General features: G+C 39.9%; 1 protein-coding gene across 4 annotated transcripts in view; it reads left to right on the top strand.

Annotated features, from left to right (window-relative positions):
- Positions 1-2965: 2965 nt before the first annotated feature.
- Positions 2966-20749, top strand: part of epc1a (enhancer of polycomb homolog 1 (Drosophila) a) — a 93939-nt gene continuing 76155 nt past the window's right edge. For 3 of the 4 annotated variants that reach the window (XM_042346564.1, XM_007908935.2, XM_042346566.1), the window contains exon 1: positions 17000-17618. In XM_042346564.1, the coding sequence (XP_042202498.1) occupies positions 17466-17618 (153 nt within the window). In that variant the 5' untranslated portion in view covers positions 17000-17465. Of the gene's footprint in view, positions 3069-16999; positions 17619-20749 lie in introns of those variants that run through there. The other variant, XM_042346565.1, reaches the window with a different exon arrangement.

Below are 20749 nucleotides of genomic sequence, written 5' to 3'. Positions count from 1 at the left end.
ATGTATGTTTATTATCAGGAAGATAGCAGACTACCTGGATACAGTCCATTCACTTCACATATATTCTGTGAAACACTTTGAGACGTTCTAGTAGATGTGATAAGGTGCTATGTTAAATGCAAGGATTATTATTTATTTATATTACCTTTAACAGAGTGTACTTCCGAATAAGTTTTTTTGATCATTATATTGATAATATCATAATATTGCCAATGATCAGACTCTTAAACCAAGTGTATTATAATCAGTTTCCTCCTGTTGAGCTTGGTTTATTATTCATATAGTCTAGGATGACACTCAAGTGCAGTACTGGGGAAGCACTGAATTGTTGGAGGTGCTGCCCTTCCTATGAGATGTTAAACTGAGATCAACATGTCAATCTGCCTGTTAAGTGGACATTAAAGATCCCATGCCACTACTCAAAAAGAGAAAGGAGTTTCCCGGTGTCCTGGTCTACAATCCACTAAATAAAATCTTTACTTCACGGCTGTTTGTTGGACATTGCTGTATGCAAATTGGCTGCCACTTCTCACCTATGAGATAGTCACGCCCATGAAACAGTTTACTGCACATTCTGTGGTGCTCTTTGAGACATCTTCCAACTTGAAAGATGCTGCACCCAATGCAGGGATTATATTTTACTGTTAATTTTGTTCCATTGTATACTATATACACTTTATGAAATTGTGTGTGTGAACTCGCACACACTCGCAAGCTATTCTCAAGCTGTCTCACCTTGGTTCAGCTGGTCAGAAGTTGGAAACTGAGCTCACAGTTTAGTCTGACAATCCAATCAATGCAGTACTATCCTCCCTGCCTCTGTGATCTGTTAACTCCATATAGACCTGTCCACTCCCTCCGCTCAGCGGGCTTTGGCCTGCTCCACATTCCTGCCCGACCCACCCCACCATCGGCAGTCGGGCCTTAATCTCTCTCCCTGGTACCACCCTTTGGCACTCCACCCCACAGTCCCTTCGCCTCGCCCCTCTCCCTTGCTTCCTTCAAGGTCCATTTCAAGACCCTACTCTTCGACATCACCTTTGGTTCACCCTCTTAGCCCAAGCCCCTGCTCAGGTCCAAATCCCTGACTTTGGGACTGAAAGGCGCTGTATGTATGTGATTTGTTGTTGTTTTCTGGTTTCACCCTTGATTATTGCATCGTTTTCACTTCATCTTATTCTCCCATCCTGCACAGTGACATGCAGTTTTTCCCAGGCTCCACAATTGCCTACACACCCCATTCTCCATCAAAAGACTCCTACTTGATGACCACCACGTGTCATGTGTCAGCCCGGCTCAGTTGGTAGTGTTCTTGACTCTGAGTCAGAAGTTTGTGGGTTCAAGCCCCACGTCGAGTTTGAACTCGTATATTCTAAGATAACACTCTTAATTGTTCCAGCGCCTTGGGACGTCCTCCCGACGTGAAAGGCGATCTACAAATGTAATTTTGTATTGTAATGCATTGCTAGGGGTGTGCGGCATTGTTCGAGGTGCCGTACTTCAGAAGAGACATTAAACCGAGGTCCCATGTGCCTGTTCAGGTGGACGTTAAAGATCCCTTGGAACTATTAGAAAAGAGAAGGGATTTTCTCCAGGTCTCCTGGCCAACAATCCCCCATCCACTTCATGTGTGAATGTAGCAGACACTTCATGGGTGAATGTAGTAATCTACAATTTGCACACAGCATTGTCTTTGTGGGAAATTGCTGTTTGCAAATTGACCGCTACATTCACCCACAAAAGATGTGAGATGTGAAGCAGTCTGGGGTGCTACCATGCGTGAAGGGCGCTTTTTTAAATGGAAGTTGTTGTTGTCTTAAAAAATTTAAGTTAGCGCAGAGTTATGGAAGATTTAGTCAGAATTTGGAAGCCTTGTTCATTTTAAGAACTGAGGGAAACCGGCTTCCATATTAAGGTGAAATGTTAAAAATTTGTCGATGCAGAGTAAATTTAAATGTTAGGACTAAAATTGGACCTATTAGGGTGAGGAGGAATTTTAAGTCTCTAGTATTTGGGTCTTTCATGGTGGAGTACATGTATATGCTTTGATATTGTTGCTCCTTCTGGTATTTTAAGTTGCTTGTGGTTACTAGTTTGACAGTTAGATACTGAGCGAAGACTTGACACTTTCCTCAGCATTTCAGGGAGTACACATTTTAAATTCAGTCGTAATTTTTAAGCTGTTTTTCATAGATTTACATAGACTGTATAGCATGGAAACAGGCAATTCGGTCCAACTAATCAATGTGGTGTTTTAAAGTCCATGGGTCTCCACTCACTACGTACTCTGACCAATACCCAACATTGTGTGGAGTCCTGAAGGGTATTGGTTAGAACACTCGCCTCGCAAGCGAGAGGACCTGGGTTCAATTCCCAGGAGGGAGAAACCTTAGGCAACTTTCCTTTCTCCACACGACTCTGTTTACCTAGCAGTAAGTGGGAACCCGGTTGTTAGTTTATTGTCTGATTACTTTCTGGGGGTAATAATCCCTCAAAAAATAAAAATAATTTTGTCACCCAATCCACGACTGTTTGTGGGACACTGCTGTGAGCAATTGGCTGCCGAGTTTCTACCACAAAATATACAGTCAATTCACATTACAGTATATTCTGTGAAGTGCTTTGAGATGTCTCAGCCACTAGTTTGGGCAGCAAATTCCACAATCTTGCTGCCCTCTGTGTCTGTGTGAAGTAGTTCCTACTAAATTCTCTTGTAAATCCTAGTTTTTGTATGGTTTTCTATAGTCCTTAATTTAACAAACACAAAAATCTACAAAAAACTTATTTGAAAGCTAGAACTGAATTCAAGAATTGAACAGAATTTGCAAATGTTTAAAAATGCTGTGAATTTCTCTAAACCTGCTGAAATTAGCATTTCTTTCACTGGCTAATCTGATATGACGCTGAAATGTAGCTTCTGATTTTTACAGGTCTTCCCTTTCACATGAACCCACAATCTCCGATCGGGAAGGAAACTATAGCAATTTCTTCTTTTGTAAACATGAATTGGATATTGGATATCAGTTTTAACCAAAGCTTCAATGGCCTCACGGAACGATATTTACTTGGTAAGTCTTGGCAAATGTTTTATGCAAGCTGATGGGCAATGTGAAAATAAGTTAATGGATGGAGCTCCAATCTGATGAGTCCTCTACCTTTTATGGAACTCATGAATACTACAGTGGCCCATTCTTGAAGTTGTAATGATTTTAAAAATATATCTAAATCTTAGAAAAGTGAATATTTATTGTGTACGAACTTTGGCTTCTATTCTTTGTGTGTCTGTTGATCACACTTCTAATGCTTTCTGGAGACCCATTCTAATACTCTGATTTCAACTAAATTTATTGAATACAATGGACAGGCCACTGCAGCATGAGTAAGAATGCTGTTATTTTCGGTCTTAGATATAGCTTGACAGCTACTCCAGGATTTTGGTGATGATTTAAGTACTCTCTCTCTGCTTTGTGAGTGAAATTAAAATTCCTTAAATGCGCTCTTTAATCTTGAAGAAGGGGCATTTATACTCACACATTCTATATGAAGCATTTTTTTTGTGAACAAAACATGAGACTAGTTACAGTGTCATTTTTTTTTGGTACCTGTAAAATGATATCATTTGTGCTGGAGGCAGTCACCTTTAAATGTGGGATCGGTTGATCAAAACTGAAATGAGAAGTACAATCGCAAAACTCTAAACAAAAGGCAAAATACTGCAGACCCTGGAAATCTGAGATAAAAATAGAAGTTGCTGGGAACACTCAGCAGGTCAGGCAGCATCTATGGAGAGAGGAAAGTGGGTTAACGTTTCAGGTTGATGACCTTTTGTCAGAACTGGGGGATGGAGAAAGCGAGCAACATCCACCGGTTCTAACGATAGGTCGACCTGAAACGCTAACCCACTTTCCTCTCTCCATAGTTGGCGCCTGACTTGCTGAGTGTTCCCAGTGACTTCTGATTTTATTTCACAAAACTGTAACTCCCGAATACTGACAGCAGCTTGGGTTTCTTAGTGGACGGCGCAAGTTATAGAATGTAACCTGAAAAAGTGAATTAAGAGAGAAACTCTCTGTGGGTTGATTGTATTGTGGCCGAGCACAATATAAGGAGAGAAATAGCACACGTCAAGAGAAGGTGCAGACAATATTTCTGATTTGTGTTTACACTGGAACTGAGCGTCTTAACGTATACCAAGGACAAATTATGAATTTTAAAAGATGTTATGTTAAGTTTACCTTTTGGGGAGGGGAAATGTTGCTGTTTGCAAACGCCTGCTTTCTTTTAAGAGTTTCTCTCTTAATTCACTTTTGAGTCAAAGATATTTGCTCCACGCACACAAAGGTGTGACTCATGGGATGTATTGTGGTTTCTTCCCAGTGCAGTGGATTATGTGGTTCTTGCTCATTGTGATCTTTGACAATCACTTCTGAATACCAAATGCAATTTGAAATTCCATTATGCGCTGCGGAATTTTGAAGTAGGGGCACTTATTTTTATTTTAAGCTCAGTTGGTATCACTCTCACCTCTAAGTCTAAAGGTTGTGGGTTCAAGTCCCATGTCTCCCACACAAAACACAGTCACTACACTTTACAATATATCCCATGAAGTCCTTTGAGATGTCCTCCTGGTGTGAATGGCACTATACCAAATGTAAGGATTATTATGATGATGTCAGGACTTTGAACCAGGCTGACACTCCAAAGCAGTGCTGATGAGGTGTTAAACTGAAGTCCTGTTTGCCTGTTCAGGTGGACATTAATGATCCCATGACACCATTCAAAAATAGAAGGGAATTTCTCTGTGGCTATCAATCCCCTGAAATAAAATTGATTCATTCGCTTCATGATTGTTTGTAGGACATTGCTGTGTGCAAATAAGCTGCTGTATTTGCCTACAAAAATCAGTCTCCAGGTACTGCACTCACAGTTAAGCGCTTTGAGACAGACTTTCCCAAAGTGAAAGGTGTATCAATTGCAAGGATTATTTTTTCATATTGCTTTTAACATTTTCTTCATGGCATGAAAGATTACTCTGAGCATAATTGAGATCATTTGTTAAATGTAAAATCAAACAAAATGATTAATAATCCATGTTTTTTGACATTGGAATACAGTGCATCTCTGCTTTAACTTGCTTTCCTCCAGGTGAATTTGCTTATTATGTGGTTGCACTGTGAAGCCCATAAATTGTGCATGCGTGCAGCTGAATACATGTCACCGATGTACTTTACAAAGTGGACTAGAGACCTCTACATTTCGTGAAGGTGTATTGCATCCTCTAGATTCAAATATGCCAGTAGCCATCCCTGCAACTTCATTTTAATGATATTATAATTATATCAAAGTTTTATTACCCTCAAGCATTGATTATCTGATAACTTATTTTTGATCAATTTAATCTGGGAAATTGTGGTTAAATGTTCTCCCTAACCCCTGCTCCTCCACACTTAAGAGTCTTTGACACTAACTGGCTGTGATTATCACTGGCCATTTGTGGGACATTGCTGCTCCAAATTGGTTGCTGCAATCGCCTACAAAATATAGTAATTACACTTCACAGCATATCCTGTGGATAACTCTTTTTAAATGGATATGCAGTGAAGTGTCGCCCTGACGTGACAACAGGAGATGTCATTCTGACGTGAATGACACTATATTAAAATGCAATGATTATTTGAGGATTATGGTGGAGATGACTGTGGTGCTTTGGGATTCAAGGAATGATTAGGGTCAATTGGATTATGAAATCACCTACCTAATCTATTGTGAATCGGCTATTAAAAATCCTTTACTTGTTTTTTATTCTCTGGTGAATCAAGTCATTTCCATAACTTGATTTATTTAACATAACCACTGCATTTCGTATCAAAACACCTGGATCTGCGGTTAACGAGTTTGTTTATTAAGTAATTTATTATGTTTGCATAAATTTAATCTAGTTTTATTTGATTATATATTTTTGTTTGGGGTATTCGGTGTCACTATTGGATCAATTTCATAGGTGGGTTCAGTGTATATTATAGACTGGATGGAGTTTAACACTTCCTCTACTTGGTTTCAATGTTTCCAAAGCTGCCAACATTGGGCAAACTTCAGGTGTGAGATTTTCACAGCCAGTTAATATGGTGCAGCCTCTTCAGATCTCCCAATAATCTAATCTTATAATTTTGCTATCTTGAGGCTTGAAATTTCAAAGTCTTATTCTGTAAGGCCAATTTTGTCTTTAACATTTTAAGAACATACAGAATTCTAGGAAGCTCATAAATTCAGTCTTGGTTTGGAAGCCAGCTTTCAGCAGGTCCTAAAAAGTGTCCAAATTAAGATTGAATTTAAGAATTGTGAATAATTTAGCAAATTTTTAATTTCTCCTAACAAAGTGTCCAATCCCAGTGCTGTAAGTATAGTTTTGCAGACTAGGTTGAATGACTGGAATATTAGATGCTCATGCCTTCTCACACTGAGTCTAGGTCTTCTTAAACTCTTGAGAAAAAGTTTATAAGTTTAAAAAGTTTCTTCCTGACTGGGCTCGGCAGAGTGGAACCTGTGGGGTGGGGGGGGGAGGGGAGGGGGCAGGCATGAAATATTGGTCTTGACTGCCTGGAAATAGAAAGTCAAGTAAAGTTAATCCAATTAAGGCTACCACGAGCTGGAATTTCAAGCCTTGAAGTCCCATTCCAATACGTACCTGCAATGATATCCTACCTGGAGACAGTACAGGTAGTTGCTTCACTTAGTGCAAATCTACATTGAAAACTGACATCTTCAATATAATTGGCTTCACACTGGGGCACAATGCATACAGCACATAAGACTTCCTGTACTCAGCAAAACATGCACAGACATTACTGAATGTTTTCATTGAATAGTGCAGCAGGCACGTGTGGGAAAGTTGAGAAGCTTTTAAAGATAGATAACAGTACAGGCACTTGGTAACCTCCACATTCCCAGGCAACTGCCAGGTCTCAAGCTTCATAATCTCAATTAGAACAAAGAAGAAAGTCGAGCTGCAAAGGTGGCAGACGACTGAGGTGGCAGATGAGTGAGAAGCTGCTGGAGTTCAGTTGCTAGAACTGTTCTACTTATTTGTATAAGCATTTACCTGCTATAGTAACATGCACAGAACATTTCCAGCAACTTGTGTTTCCTTATCTGCTTCTGACCACTCAAAGCAGTTTGGACAGGAATTCAGATTTCCATGTTTCAACAGCAAATGATTTTTAGAAATACTGGACTGGAATCTCCATGCATCTCAATCATTATCCGGAAAGTGACTGTTCTGGATATGGTTTTGTTTCACCCACAGAATATCTGGACAATACACTTTATGGTAAATTCTGTGAAGCTCTTTGAGATCTCAATGACGTGATAAGGCACTATATCAAATCAAGGATTACTATTACTAATATTATCGATCTCTCCCTCCATCTCTCTTGTCTCCTTGTTGCTCTTGCTCACACTCTAGAATGCTGCTGACATTTGGGTGCCAGTATTTATGTTCTTTGTATCTTCTTTGGATCCTGTGTTAACCTTTAAGCTGTCTGGACGTCCCTCCCTCCCAAGATTTGCAGCTGTGCCAGTATCAACTTTTGGGTGCGAGCCACCTGACCGACAACCAGCCTATTGCGGCACAACACGAGAAATGCTGACATCTGCATCGTGGTAGAATGACATTGCCGAATGTGCAGCCCAGGTTGTAAAGGAATTATCTGTACTATAGGAAATCGGCCCATTCATTGCTGTGTGCAGGCAGGAAAGTGGGAGATTGTTATGCAGAATACTAGCCAGACTGTCATCACTGAGAGTGGATTAAGCTAAGAAGCACCTTCTACTGCAACAATGTGAATGGCTTAGTTTCATGCTCCAATCATCCTTGTAGCGTAAGGCAGATTGGCCATTTGTGCCAAATAATGGATGGTTTATGATGAGAGCTAGTTTCAAAGTGATTCATTTTCTTTAAGACTTTAGCTGCAAGTGAGAGAGATTTTTAACCCTATCAATTTGAGAAAGATTCAAAACAGCTCCAAGAGAGAGACTGTGCCAAGCATTTGAAAAAGAACAGGAGATATTCTGCTGAGAAGAAATACAACTAATGTGTCACACATAATAGCATAAAGCTTAAATAGATTCAAGTTCTGTTGTGTGGCTTGCTAGTACTGATGTGTTTTGCAGTCAGACGGTGAAAATGTTCATTATATAATCTTGCGTGGTGGGATCCAGTTCTATTCATATCTCATTTGATTAGAAATGACAACTAAATTTATATGATTAGCTGCTGAATATACAACAATGGAGTACTGCATTCTCCTCCTAATCCGTTCATTCCATGTATAAATTTGTTTTCACAGTAAAGTACAGGTACATTTGTCATTGAAAGTGGCATTATAAGTAGCAAAGACTATAAAGAAAGCTAATAGAATGCTCGGTTTTATACACAGGAGCATAGAGTACAAAAGTAAAGCTATAATGCTAAGTTTATACAAACTATTGATCAGACTGCAACTGGAGTACTGCAGGCAGATTTGGGCACCTCACTTCAGAAAAGATGATAAGGCCTTAAGAAGGGGTAAAAAGGAGTTTTATGAGAATGATTCCAGCCATGAAGGGCTGCAGTTAGGAGAAGAACTTGGAGAAGTTGGGTCATTTTTTTTATTGGAGCAGAGAAGGTTGAGGGGGGACCTGATAGTGGTGCACAAAATTATAAGGGGCTTTGACAGCGTAAATAGGGAGAAGTTACTTCCATTGATAAGGGAGTCGGTGACTTGGGGACAAAGTTATGAGTCACAATAATAATAATAATCCTTGCATTTGATGTAGCGCTTTTCATGTCTTCTAGACCTCTCAAAGCGCTTCACAGAATATGCTGTAAAGTTAATTGTCCGTATATTTGTGGGCGAAACGCAGCAGCCAATTGCACACAGCAGTGTCCCACAAACAGTTGTGGATTGAAAATGACCAATTTATTATTGTTTTTGGAGGGATTATTATTAGTTGTGTGGAGTAAGGAAACTTGCCCAAGGTTTTGTCTGCCGGAATCGAACCCAGGTATCTCGCTTGCAAGGCGAGCAAAAGGAGAATTTAGGAGGAATTATTTCACTAGAGTTGTGGGGATGTGGAATGTCCTGCCAAGTAGGGTGGTTGAGACAGTCCATTGTAGCTTTCAAGAGATAAATAGACAGGCATGTGAAAGACTGGATGCTTGAAGGGGTATCAGGATACGGTGAGGCAGGGGATTGAATTCTTTCTAAGAAAGTGCGGGCCAAATGGTCTCCTTCTGTGCTGTAGATTTCTGTGTTTCTTTGTTGCCTATAAAATTCATCAGGGATCAGCAAGAAATTAAACCTTGATTGGGTTAATGTGTGTTTTATGATAATCCCGTAATCCTTACGCTTAGCACCTTTAACTTGAAAATGTATTAAAGCGTTTCCCAGCTTTACTGTAAAGTGTAATGTCTATTTTGTAAGCAAATACAGCCACTTTACAGACAGCAGTGTTGCATAAACAGCAATGAAATGAATGACCAATTTTATTTGAAATATTGTTGGCCAACACACTGGGAGAAACTTCCTCCTCTTTTTGAATTAGTGCTATTGTAACAGGCAGGTGGGACCTCGGTTTCACATTTAATCCAAAGGATGGCATCTCCGACAATGAAACACTCCCCCAGTAATGTATTGTGCATCAGTCTTACTGTGAATTCAAAGACTGGATGTGGGTCTTGAGCATACAATCTTCCGACTCAGAGACAAGAGTGCTATTAACTGAGCCAGGCTGACAAAATAAACTGTTACTGAGCATCTATCCTATACATTTGCATCTCTGTGCTGAAAATAAATATCTACTGATAGCTTAATAAGGTGAGAAATGTGAGAACATGTTTTAAAAATTCACTGCAAGCATTTTAAAGATATACAACTTCAAAACTGCCAGCAGCAATGAGTCTAGCCAACGATTAAATGCAATCCGCCTACTTCCTTTCTGTCGCCCTACACAAAAAGTTCTTGATTGCTTCATAGTATTTGAGTTAAGCATCAAAGATTTGAGTCCTTTATAATTGCATGCAAAAAATAAAATTATTCATTGCAAAACTTCACCAGATTAAAAGATCTTCCATGATCTAATAAACTGGCAGCCCAAGCTCGATGGCCTCTTGGCCTTCTCCAATTCCAATTGGAATTCCACATTGATCGAATGGAAAATCCGTTCGTTTGAAGTGGTATTCTGGGCAACAGTGTCAGTTTGGCAACACTCTTGTCTCTAGATCAGGTGGCTCACGTTTGAGGCCAAACCTGGACTTGAGCTTATCATCCAGTCTGATACCTAGTGTGATAATAATAATAATCCTTGCATTTGATATAGTGCCTTATCACTTTGTTGAGATGTCTCAAAGTGCTTCACAGGATATACTGTAAAGTGGGTTTACTGTATTTTGTGGGAGAGACGCGGTGGCCAATTGCGCATGGCAATGTCGCACAAACAGCTATGGAATGAATGAACAATTTTATTATATCTGCTGAGAGGATGTGCATTATTGAAGATGCTTTCCTACAGAAGAGCCATAACCTTGATTCTAAGAAAATATAAGCACTCCATTCGAATTACCCTGTTGTTGACTGCTTGGTTATTGACCAAGAAAAGTTAGTTTATCCTGGTATCTCTCAGCAAGTGGTTTAGATTGACTTATTTATTAATGAAACCAACCATCCATGGTCCTTGCACTAATAATTTTGATAGTTTTGAGTATACTGTAGTTTTACCAGCATGTGCACAACAAATCCTGCCCATGATCTTAACGTTTCTTGCCCTCAGCTACTTTATTTTAATAGAAGCCAAGCTGCTTACACAGATATCAGTCGAGTAGTGGATGAGGAAAGTCTGAAGCTTGTGACGACAGTTGCTGAAAGGCATTACGTGGAGTCAGGTTTGTGAGCACATGCTCAAATGTCTAGAGCTTAGCAATTTACCTTAATTGGTATAAAGATGAGCAGCTTCTGCTGAAGCTCTGCATTTCCAATTGGTGGAACTGTCACTCAGTAGGTAGGGTTGTGTGTTCCAGCTTGTGGGCAGGACTCTTGCACATTTCATGCTGAGTTGTGTTGCTCATCAAGAAGTTCACCAGGAATGTGTGATATCTGCTATCCACCTAGCGAGTGCTTAAATCTGTACTTGTCGGATGTCAAATGACTAATTAGTGACTATCCTCCCAGGAGCAGGAAGGAAATAACAAGGTCTTCTTGGGGTTGAGTTAACTTGAAGATCAAGTGCTTGGCAATATCTGAATTGTGTTGACCCTCTGTTGTTGTCTTGGGAGTCTGGTTCCAGAGCCAGGCTGGTTTGCAATACTCCAAAGGACTGCTGCTGACCAACCAACCAGTCTATCTCATTGGCAGAATTTGGAGGGGCAGACCAGTCACTGGGTACAAAGATTCTTTCCACTCAGCTCCTGTTCACTCTGCAAGCCAAAACCCTATTGGGTAGCTATGCGATTTTAGCTGGTTAAACCCTTGCAGTATTCCAACATACATCTGAGTTTCCCAATCTTAACTCTTGCCAACTTGCACCTACATTTCTGGAATTAGGTAACCAGATATATCCTCCAGGGAGAAAGTACACACTCCATTCCAGGTGCAAGAAACTTTCCATGGTGACATGCAATTGAATTCTAATAAAGTGGGATACTCCCGAGTATAGTGTAGAGTATAGTATAGACAATTGAGAGATCTGAAAAAATTAGAAACTGCAAATTTAGTGTTGTTCTCAGTTAATTGCAGAAATTCTAACAGTAAAGTATCTGTGTCTGTTCCATGAACTAACTTTGGCATTGTGTCTTGGGATTTGCAAGCTGTCACATAATGTAATGCTCGAATAACCCTTCACACTACTATTTAGGAATGTTCAATAAACATTTATGTACTTAGTTGAAGTAAAATCCAGTTTAGAAATCCAGTTTACTTGGCTTCAGTAGCCACATCCTCATAAACTTTGTATACAAATAAAATTCTAACCTCTAGCCTCTCACAGCACCAACAACAAATGACATTTGTATAGTGCCTTTCATGTCGGGAGGTCCCAAAGTGCTGAAGTAATACAGTTTTTTAAAAAAAATGCTTAGGTTCTCTCCTCTTCTTGCCAATTCACCAACCAGCAATTTAATTTTGAAAACTTCTATTAGATCTCCTCTTCTTATGCTTCAGTGAAAATATTCTTAAGTTTTTTTTTAAAAGACTCGGCATAACAATATTCGCCCAACCCTTGTATTTCCCTAAAAGATCTACCCATAACTAACCATAAGAGCTCAAATTTGGGTTGATGTACTGGGATGTGTGATCAGAATTAGAAAAGTAATTCCCACTCATAGTAATAGTGGTAGATTGGCAATCGACCAGTCGGATTGTTTCATGTCTAACATACTGAGATTATCTCTCTTCTTTGGGACATGTTTTTGCTTTAATAGTAAAAAAAATTTTTTAAATTTGATTTAGCAACTTTCATGTTGGGAGGATTGATTTACTGTAAAGTGTAGTGACTACTTTGTAGGTGAACGTGAGAGACAGTTTACCTACACCACTTCACTTGTGGAGTTATGCACTTCTGTACTGTGACTTGAATCGAGCATATCATGCTGTATTGCAGGCAGTTTGTATTTCCAACTTGGCCTAGCCAATTGAAATTATTGTAGCTTGTTAACCTTCAGTGAACATAGTATGATTTACCTAATTTTAACAGCATTGAGGAATGCAGATTCCTAATAATAGTTTGCTTTGCGGAGTACAGTAAAACGATGATCAAACTCTTGTGGTTTTATTTATTTTTTTAAGCATTACACTTGGGGCTTTAGTCAAAAATAATCAGTATCTTCATCATTGTGCTTTCTAAATGTAATAATTATAAACAAACAACACTTTGCACGGATATAGTGCCTTTTACAGAGAAAAGTCTGAAAGCCTCTAGAGAGTACATGTCCCAGAGAAGAGAGTAATCCCAAAGTGGGAGGAAGATAGGAAAGGTGGAAGGGATGGTTGAAGGTGTAGGCAAGGGTCTTAAACTGGCTTTGGAAATGGAGAAATGGGGCTGAGGTGCAGGGATTTTTAGAAGAGTTCCAAAGGACAGGGGCAAAGTGAAAGCTCCCCCATCAAGGGTTCAAGGGTGAGTTGGAGTAAGTGGGTGGGAGCAGAAGAGAGAGGGTATGAAGCAGGCTCCAGATAGTGGAGTAGAGAGAGTACCTGGGGAGTATGATTTCAGGAGATCACCCACAAAATATACAGTCAAGTAACTTTACAGTATATTCTGTGAAGCGCTTTGAGACGTCTCCCAAGACGTGAAAGGCGCTATATCAAATGTAATGTTGTTGTGATAAGGTGCTATATCAAATGCAAGGATTATTATTGAGGATTATTATTTGTAGGATGGGCCAAGGAGGCAATTTGAGGGTTAAGTATAAGTACGGTATAGTTAAACCACTATAGGGAGCCAGGCAAGGATAGGGTAGATGGGTTTGCGGAGTGATGTGCGGGGTAATAACAAAGATGGGCTTATGGGACCAAGTGCGGGAACTCTAAACTATAAGTCATCATTTCTGTAAAATTTACCTAACATACTTAAATTTTAAACTACAAATAAATGTTAGCATTTCTAGATAAAACTAAATAATCTAATTGAATCAAGATATCAAAAGACTGAAATCTACCTTGAAACACTGGTTGTCATTCTTTGGCAATATGCAATTATAATAGGATAAATCAAATTTAACAGATAACATTGAAAAAACAATATAGTGTAACGCCAACTGGAATTTCAGCCCACTGTTCATTATTGTATAACTAGAATGTTGGGATTTTTTCTTTATTACAGTTAAATTTAGAGATTTAGAAGATTTGCTGACATCCTTAAACACATGTTTAATATGGAACATGATAACATTGACCATTTCAAGTCACCTTTACTTTGTTTAGCAACTCACATATTTTGTCTAACTCAAAATTAGTTTTAATTTTGTCTCAAATTAGTTTTAACTAACTAGTTTTAACTCAAAATTAGTTTTAATTTTAATCTGTTGTGGCTTTTATTAATAAAGAATCTGAACCTTGGGTTTGTTGATTTGTAATTACTGCTTTCATGCTGAGTTCATATTGCTGTATTAACCAGCTTAATGCTATGGGTTTTCCTCTTAACATTGATAAATTGTTGCCCCAAAATACAATGCTGAATAGATTATGAAAAATGCTATTGATGTCATTGACTCTCATTGAAACCTTGCACTAAAATATGATATAGACTTGACTGGTGAGAGAAGAGGAAGTTGACAGGGTTTCTATTCCAAAATCTATATCAGCTGGCTTTAATCGAGATGGTGGTAATATTTATTAAGGTAAAGTATTTATTAAAGTAAATTGCCCTTTTATGTAAAATCAATGCTGCATCACAGAAGCTTGCAACGGAATGAAAATGTACCCTTTTAAAAAGGTCTGTACTCCAGGTCAATCTGAAGTTTTTCCCAACATTAGACTGAACATCAAAGCATTAGAATAATAGTATTGAATATATCTTCATATTGATGCAACAAAACTAATCCATTTACCATATATTCTTTGAGTACTGGCAAAATACTCTAGTGACGTTTAAACATATTTGCGTGTTAAAATTCTTATACAAGAGCCCAATTTTATAAGCCAGTGTTTGTAACATTTACAATAAATAATAATACTTACATTTGATGTAGCCACTTATCACATCATCAAAATGCCTCAAATTGCTTCACAGGATTTACTGTAAAGTGTATTGATTGTATTTGAAGGCAAACATGGCAGAAGGACAATTTGTAAACAGTCATAAAATTGATGAACAATTTTTATGTGAGATATTGTTGGCCAGTACATCAGGAGAAATTCTTCTCTTTTAGAATGGTGCCATGGGATCTTTAACGTCCACATGGCACTTCAAAACAGGTGGTTATAATGCCAACCTTTGACCAGTATATAAACGCAAATTTGTGAATATTGTAAATTAGACTTAGTCAGCCTGGATCAATTGAAAGCACTCTCACTTCTGTGTCAGATGGTTGTGAGTTTAAGGATTTTGAGCTAATATAGTAGTCTAAGCTATAATAATAATAATAATAATCCTTTGATATAGCACCTTATCATGTCGTTGAGACGTCTCAAAGCGCTTCACAGAATATACTGTAAAGTGGATTGACTATATTTTGTGGGCTGACTGTCCAATGTAGTGCTGAGGGAGTGCTCATTGCCGAAGGTGCCAATCTTTGGATAAGATGTTAAACCGAGGACCACAGAATTGCAAGAAAATAAATAGGTTCCACAAAAGCGAATGAGCTTCCTGCACATAGTAGTGTTAAAAGTCAAAAAGGAGAAGTGCATTATCAACAAGTGGACATAATGGCAAATTCCTTAAATAATAATCTATTCATCTACAAATTGGTGATGCATGATAATAATAATAATAATCCTTGCGTTTGATATAGCGCCTTATCATTTCTCAAAGCGCTTCACAGAATATAAAATATCTGTAAAGATATTGTACAATGTAAAGAAATTAAATATCCAACAGTGATATTTTTCTGTTTTAAAGTTGTGTATGAATGTATCAATAATAATAATAATAATGCTTGCATTTGACATAGCGCCTTATTACGTCTTTGAGACATCTCAAAGCTCTTCACTGGGTATACTGTAGTGTCATGACTATGCGTTGTGCGTGAAACTCGGCAGCTAATTGTGCACAGCAGTGTCCCACGAACAGTCCCAACAAACATTATTCCCATAAACAATATCCACAAACCAGATGCAATAAATTGGTAGAATTAATTGCATGATAATTTACAGCCCCAAATTATTTTCTTCTTCCAAAAGCGTAGCTGTCTGTATTCGAGTTAACTTAAATGCGGCCAAATAGGCGCAGGTTGTTGAAACTATTATTTACGACCCTTATTTACTTTGGCGCAAAAGTTTGGTGTGGCAACTTATTTTCAGCCATCGGAAGAACCAAACTCATTTACAGGAAGTCCAGCAGTTGTACTCTTGCAAGTTGCGCAAAGTCTGTCAAGACATTACAACCTGCCCAGAGTATTGCAGACAGTTGTCCAGGACATGTGACATTTCCTCCCTTCCCCACAGACCTCTCTGTCTCTGTCTATCGTCCCCCTACACAGGGCTGTATGCGTATCAGTATAAAAATAAAAGCACTTCACCGCTTCTAGAGGGCGCCGTTTGCAAACCGCTTGTGTGCAATGCAAAGTTGCTGTGACTGAGGCATCCATGTTGTGGCGTAGTTGAATTGGGAAGAAAAAGACGAGGAAAAGGGGGGGAAGGAAGCTATTAATGTGGGGGGAGGGGGTAGTGTGGCTTGAGGAGGGGGTGGGAGAGAGAAGGGGCAATAGTAAACCCCTCCTGCTACGTCTGTGTTTGGCATTTTAAACAGTAAGAGCTGCAGAACCCAAACAAAGCAAAACCCAACCCGAGAGGGAGGGAGAGAGTGGAGGATAAGAGGAGAGGAAGTGAGGAGAGTTGTGCGCATCTCAATGGTGGAGCCGCGCGTTTATATTGAATTATATGTAACAAAAATGAAAATCAAACCGAGCCGGAGAGGGAAAAATATCTTCGGGGGGGGGGGGGAGAGGGCAAAAAATAAATAAAGTTGCAAACGGTGAGAGGCAGGTCGGTTGATGCTACTGCTGAGGGGAGACAGAGATAACTATATAATCGAATATAGTCACAACTTGCAATTATATAACACCCCTCACGCAGGGGCGAGCGTCCCACAGCGCTCTGTGTTTTTTTTATTGTAATAAAATGTCTTGTTCTATGTATAAGAAAGAGCACTGTGTGTGTGTGGGGGGGGGGGGGGGGTTGCAGATACAGCGAGAGGTGGCGGCCGCTGTGAGGTGATGGTGGTAATGGCGGCGGCAGTGGAGGAGGAGGAGGCGGCGGCGGGCGGGAGGGTGGGGGCTGCGCGCGCAGCCGTGTGGAGCGGAGCGGCGCCTGGCCCGGCCTCTGTGCATTGTGGGATGGCTGGACTTTAATGACCGCCATGTTGGCCATGGCGTACTGAAGCCGACAAAAGGGAAATCCAACGGAACCGAGAGCCGAGTGAGAAAGGGGGGGGAGGGAGGGAGGGGGGCCGAGAGAGAGAAAAAAAGAGGAAAAATAACCGCATTCTCCTCGCTTCCCACCTCTTTTACCGCCGCGGAATGGAATTAGGATCTCCCACCTTTCATTCATGATCGCTTTGGGGCGGCTCCGCGGCACGTTGGACCGGGTTTAAAAGGCGTCAACATTTCATCGACTTGTCGAAAGAGAAAGAGAGAGAGAGAGGGGGAGCGCGCGAGCGTGTGTGTTTTTTCCGAGGGGAGGGCAGGGGGCATTGTTTTGGGGTGTAAATTAAACGGCACCGAGAGACCCGAGTGGGAAAGGGACGGCAACGACAGCAACCACGGGATTACGGCGAGAATAATGAGCAAACTGTCGTTTCGGGCAAGGGCGCTCGATGCATCGAAACCCCTTCCCGTGTACCGCTGCGAGGACTTGCCGGACCTGCACGAATATGCCTCTATTAACCGAGCGGTTCCCCAGATGCCCACGGGGATGGAGAAGGAGGAGGAATCGGTAGGTTTTTTTTTGTTTTGCGCGCGTGGTAGGATTTTTTTTTCTTCCTTCTCCTTCCCCCTCGTTTTAATACACACATGGAGAGAGCGGTGTCAAAATGTATTTGTTTTTTTAAAAAATATATATATATCTCTGTCTCGCCGTGCGGTGGTGGAGAGGGAGGAAGCCCGCGGCCGCTGCGTTTGGTTGGCGCTGCCGTGTTTAATATGTGTGTGTGTGTCTCCCTCTCACGGCCGCCATTACGCGACTCTCGCTTCCTTCCAAACATGGGGCCGCGGAAACGCAACCTCGGAGACCGGGGCCCGGAACCACCCGCGCTCTCTCTCTCTCTCACTCACTCACTCACTCACTCCCCCTTCTCCTCCTATCTTTGCCCCTCAAGAGCTGGAGGTGAGAGTGGAAAGGAGAGGGGGGTATTTTCCCTTTTGTGAAAGGTCAAGGGCGGGAGGAGTTAGTTTTTCCTCTCTTAATTGTTTTATTGCCTGCTATCCTCGCTCTCTCTCACGTACGCACACATCGCACTCGCAGTGGCAGAGCACAAAGGATCATGTGATCGAGCGAGGCCGGCTGGGCCGCCATTTTGTTATGTTTCTCCCTGTTCATGGGCTGGGCCCGAGCACAGGCAGAGAGCCATACCGCCCGTCACCAGCAGCGGTGATGGCGCCAGAGAGCACAAACATGAGGAAAGTGAAGAGAGAGAGAGGGGGGGGGGGGGTACAGAGGCTAACGGGGGACGCTGAACTGGTGCAGGAGCAGTATGTCAACAACGTGTAGGGCTGGGAACAAGAGCTGCGTCTTGTTCGGTGTCTCAGTGTTGCTAATGCAGTTGGACAACTTGGGTGACTTTGTTTTTAATATCCTTCCTTCCTCCTGAGGCAGATTTTCTTGTCCCAGAAGTTTGCTGAAATAGCTGTCACAGGAGTGTAACGATTTCTCCTTTCGTTTGACTGTAAGCTAGGTGCCTGGGAGGTTGGCTTTGCATTTAATTACGAGTTCAAATAATATTTTAAAGCAATGCCATTGAAGGCTTTAAGAAGTCATTCCTTGTGCAATCAGGTTGGGATTTTTTGAGTGCGTTCATTTATGTATTAGATTGAGTTTATTGTTTAGAAAGTCTTTTGCAAGTTAGAAAGGGTATCCGAGTCCTTCCAACGTTTTGGTGGGAGGGTTAGCATGCACATTATTTTAGGGGTAAAGGTTGAAAGACTAGTATTATTGGGTTACGATGATGCTAGAGATAGGTTGATACTGTTTTATTGCTCCTGGTTCTTTTGTCCCTCAGTTTGGGTGTCATGTACACTAGTTATGAGAAGTGCATGGCATACTGTGCAGTTGCATGTATAGTGTGAACCCCATTAGTGGTTTAGTGGAAGTTGCTTAATATGGTTGATACAGTGTGGCTTGTTTTTGAAAAGTATATTTTATTACGCTTCTATTTTATCTTAAATCTGTAGTGCTCAAATTCAAAGTAGTATGAAGACGAAACAACTATAAATTTAATTTAGTATTTCATTCCAAAAATGTGCTATTCCTCCATACTGAATGTTTTGCAGATTGTATTTTTCTGTAACTTTCAGACTTTACCACATTCGTATGACTGGTCCATCATTCTTTGATGCAGTAAGCCTACCAGTTTTGAAACCAGTTATCGATACAGTAATCAAGAGTAATCTTGATAGTTCAGATGTAATGACTGTCTGTTTCAACAAAGGTGACAAGTAAATTCCCTGTTGAAGTTCCTAATAAAATTGTTCTCTTTGCCTCAATCGTATGTGCAACAAGACGCCAGTGATACCATTAGCACTAAAGATTGAATCTACAATTATTGGAATTTCGGTTGACTGGATTGAATGTCGTATCAACTAAACATAGAAGTTATAATAATAATCCTTGCATTTGATCGAGCGCTTTTTACATCTTCTAGACATCTCAAAGCATTTCACAGAATATATTGTAAAGTGAATTGACTGTATTTTATGACCAATGTGCATAAATGTACTGTATACAAATTGGAGTATGTTTCTGAAGCTTTTTTTAATTCCTGCATTTTTGTTTTGTTCTGTGCAATATTAGCTGGCCTGATTTTGTTCAGCTTGTGAAATGAGTTGTACTTGTGTTTGCATCTCCCAATTGTGTAATACAGTAAAAATGCTTAACACTTAACAAAATGCTTTGCTGTGTCATGTGGACACATTTTTTGATTTACATTGACAAGTTTAGGGATTATGTGCACCTGAATCTCGCAGTTTTATTTATAATAGGAAAACATTGAACTATATTACAGTGGGTATTTTAGAGCAAACTTTTTTCTTCTATTACTCAACAATCGACATTTGTGAATTGAATTTAACATACATTCTTTAACATAACGATGATCTTTTTGAATGATTGTAACACTATTTCCTTATGTCTTTGTGTGTGGGAGTGACGCTTAGCTAATACATTAAACTTAAGCATGAATGATGTCTTGAGTTATAATTAAACCTAAGGATAAACTCTCTAAGCAAGTTCCAAATGATATTATATGTTCACTGGCATCTGCCAAATTTGCTTTTCCTCTTCCCCAATTTTCTTACCTCTGACCTGAAGAAGTTGACTTGTTTATGGTTCCATTGGTGCCATATACTGTATGGTTCAAAACAAAGTGCTTTGCAATGTCTTCACAAAGTGAAAGGCGCTGTATAATTGTAAAATTATTGTCCCAGCACCCCTACAAGCTTGTCAAAATGACTTCATTTTTTGAGCCTAAATCAGGAGTGTCATCAGAGGTTACTGTAGCATTATATAGGTGAGCCCTAAATCCTATTCTCACCTGACATCCACGTGTAGATTTAGTAGCTTAGATTTTATGGGTGGGGGGAGACCTTTAGAGTTTCTTTATAATTGTGATCTCTCTTGAAATGCATTTTTCAAATCGTTTTTTTAACCTGTCAATAGATTTTCGGCAAAGTTTTATAAAACAGTCTTCTGAACTTCTGAAAATTTTGGGTTTGTGTTATGAATTTTCTGGAGTTCAAACAAAAGAAACAAATTTCTTGCTTGTTTTTCCAATGCATATTACAGACAGTAGTTTGGGAAATGGTGAATCTGTGTTCCCTTAGGAACCTTTTTAAAGGTACTTTCAATAAGAC

This window comes from Callorhinchus milii, unplaced genomic scaffold (genome assembly GCF_018977255.1).
Source record: "Callorhinchus milii isolate IMCB2004 unplaced genomic scaffold, IMCB_Cmil_1.0 Scaffold2, whole genome shotgun sequence".
Classification (NCBI taxonomy): Eukaryota; Metazoa; Chordata; class Chondrichthyes; order Chimaeriformes; family Callorhinchidae; genus Callorhinchus; species Callorhinchus milii.
This window is presented reverse-complemented; position numbering and strand designations above follow the sequence as displayed.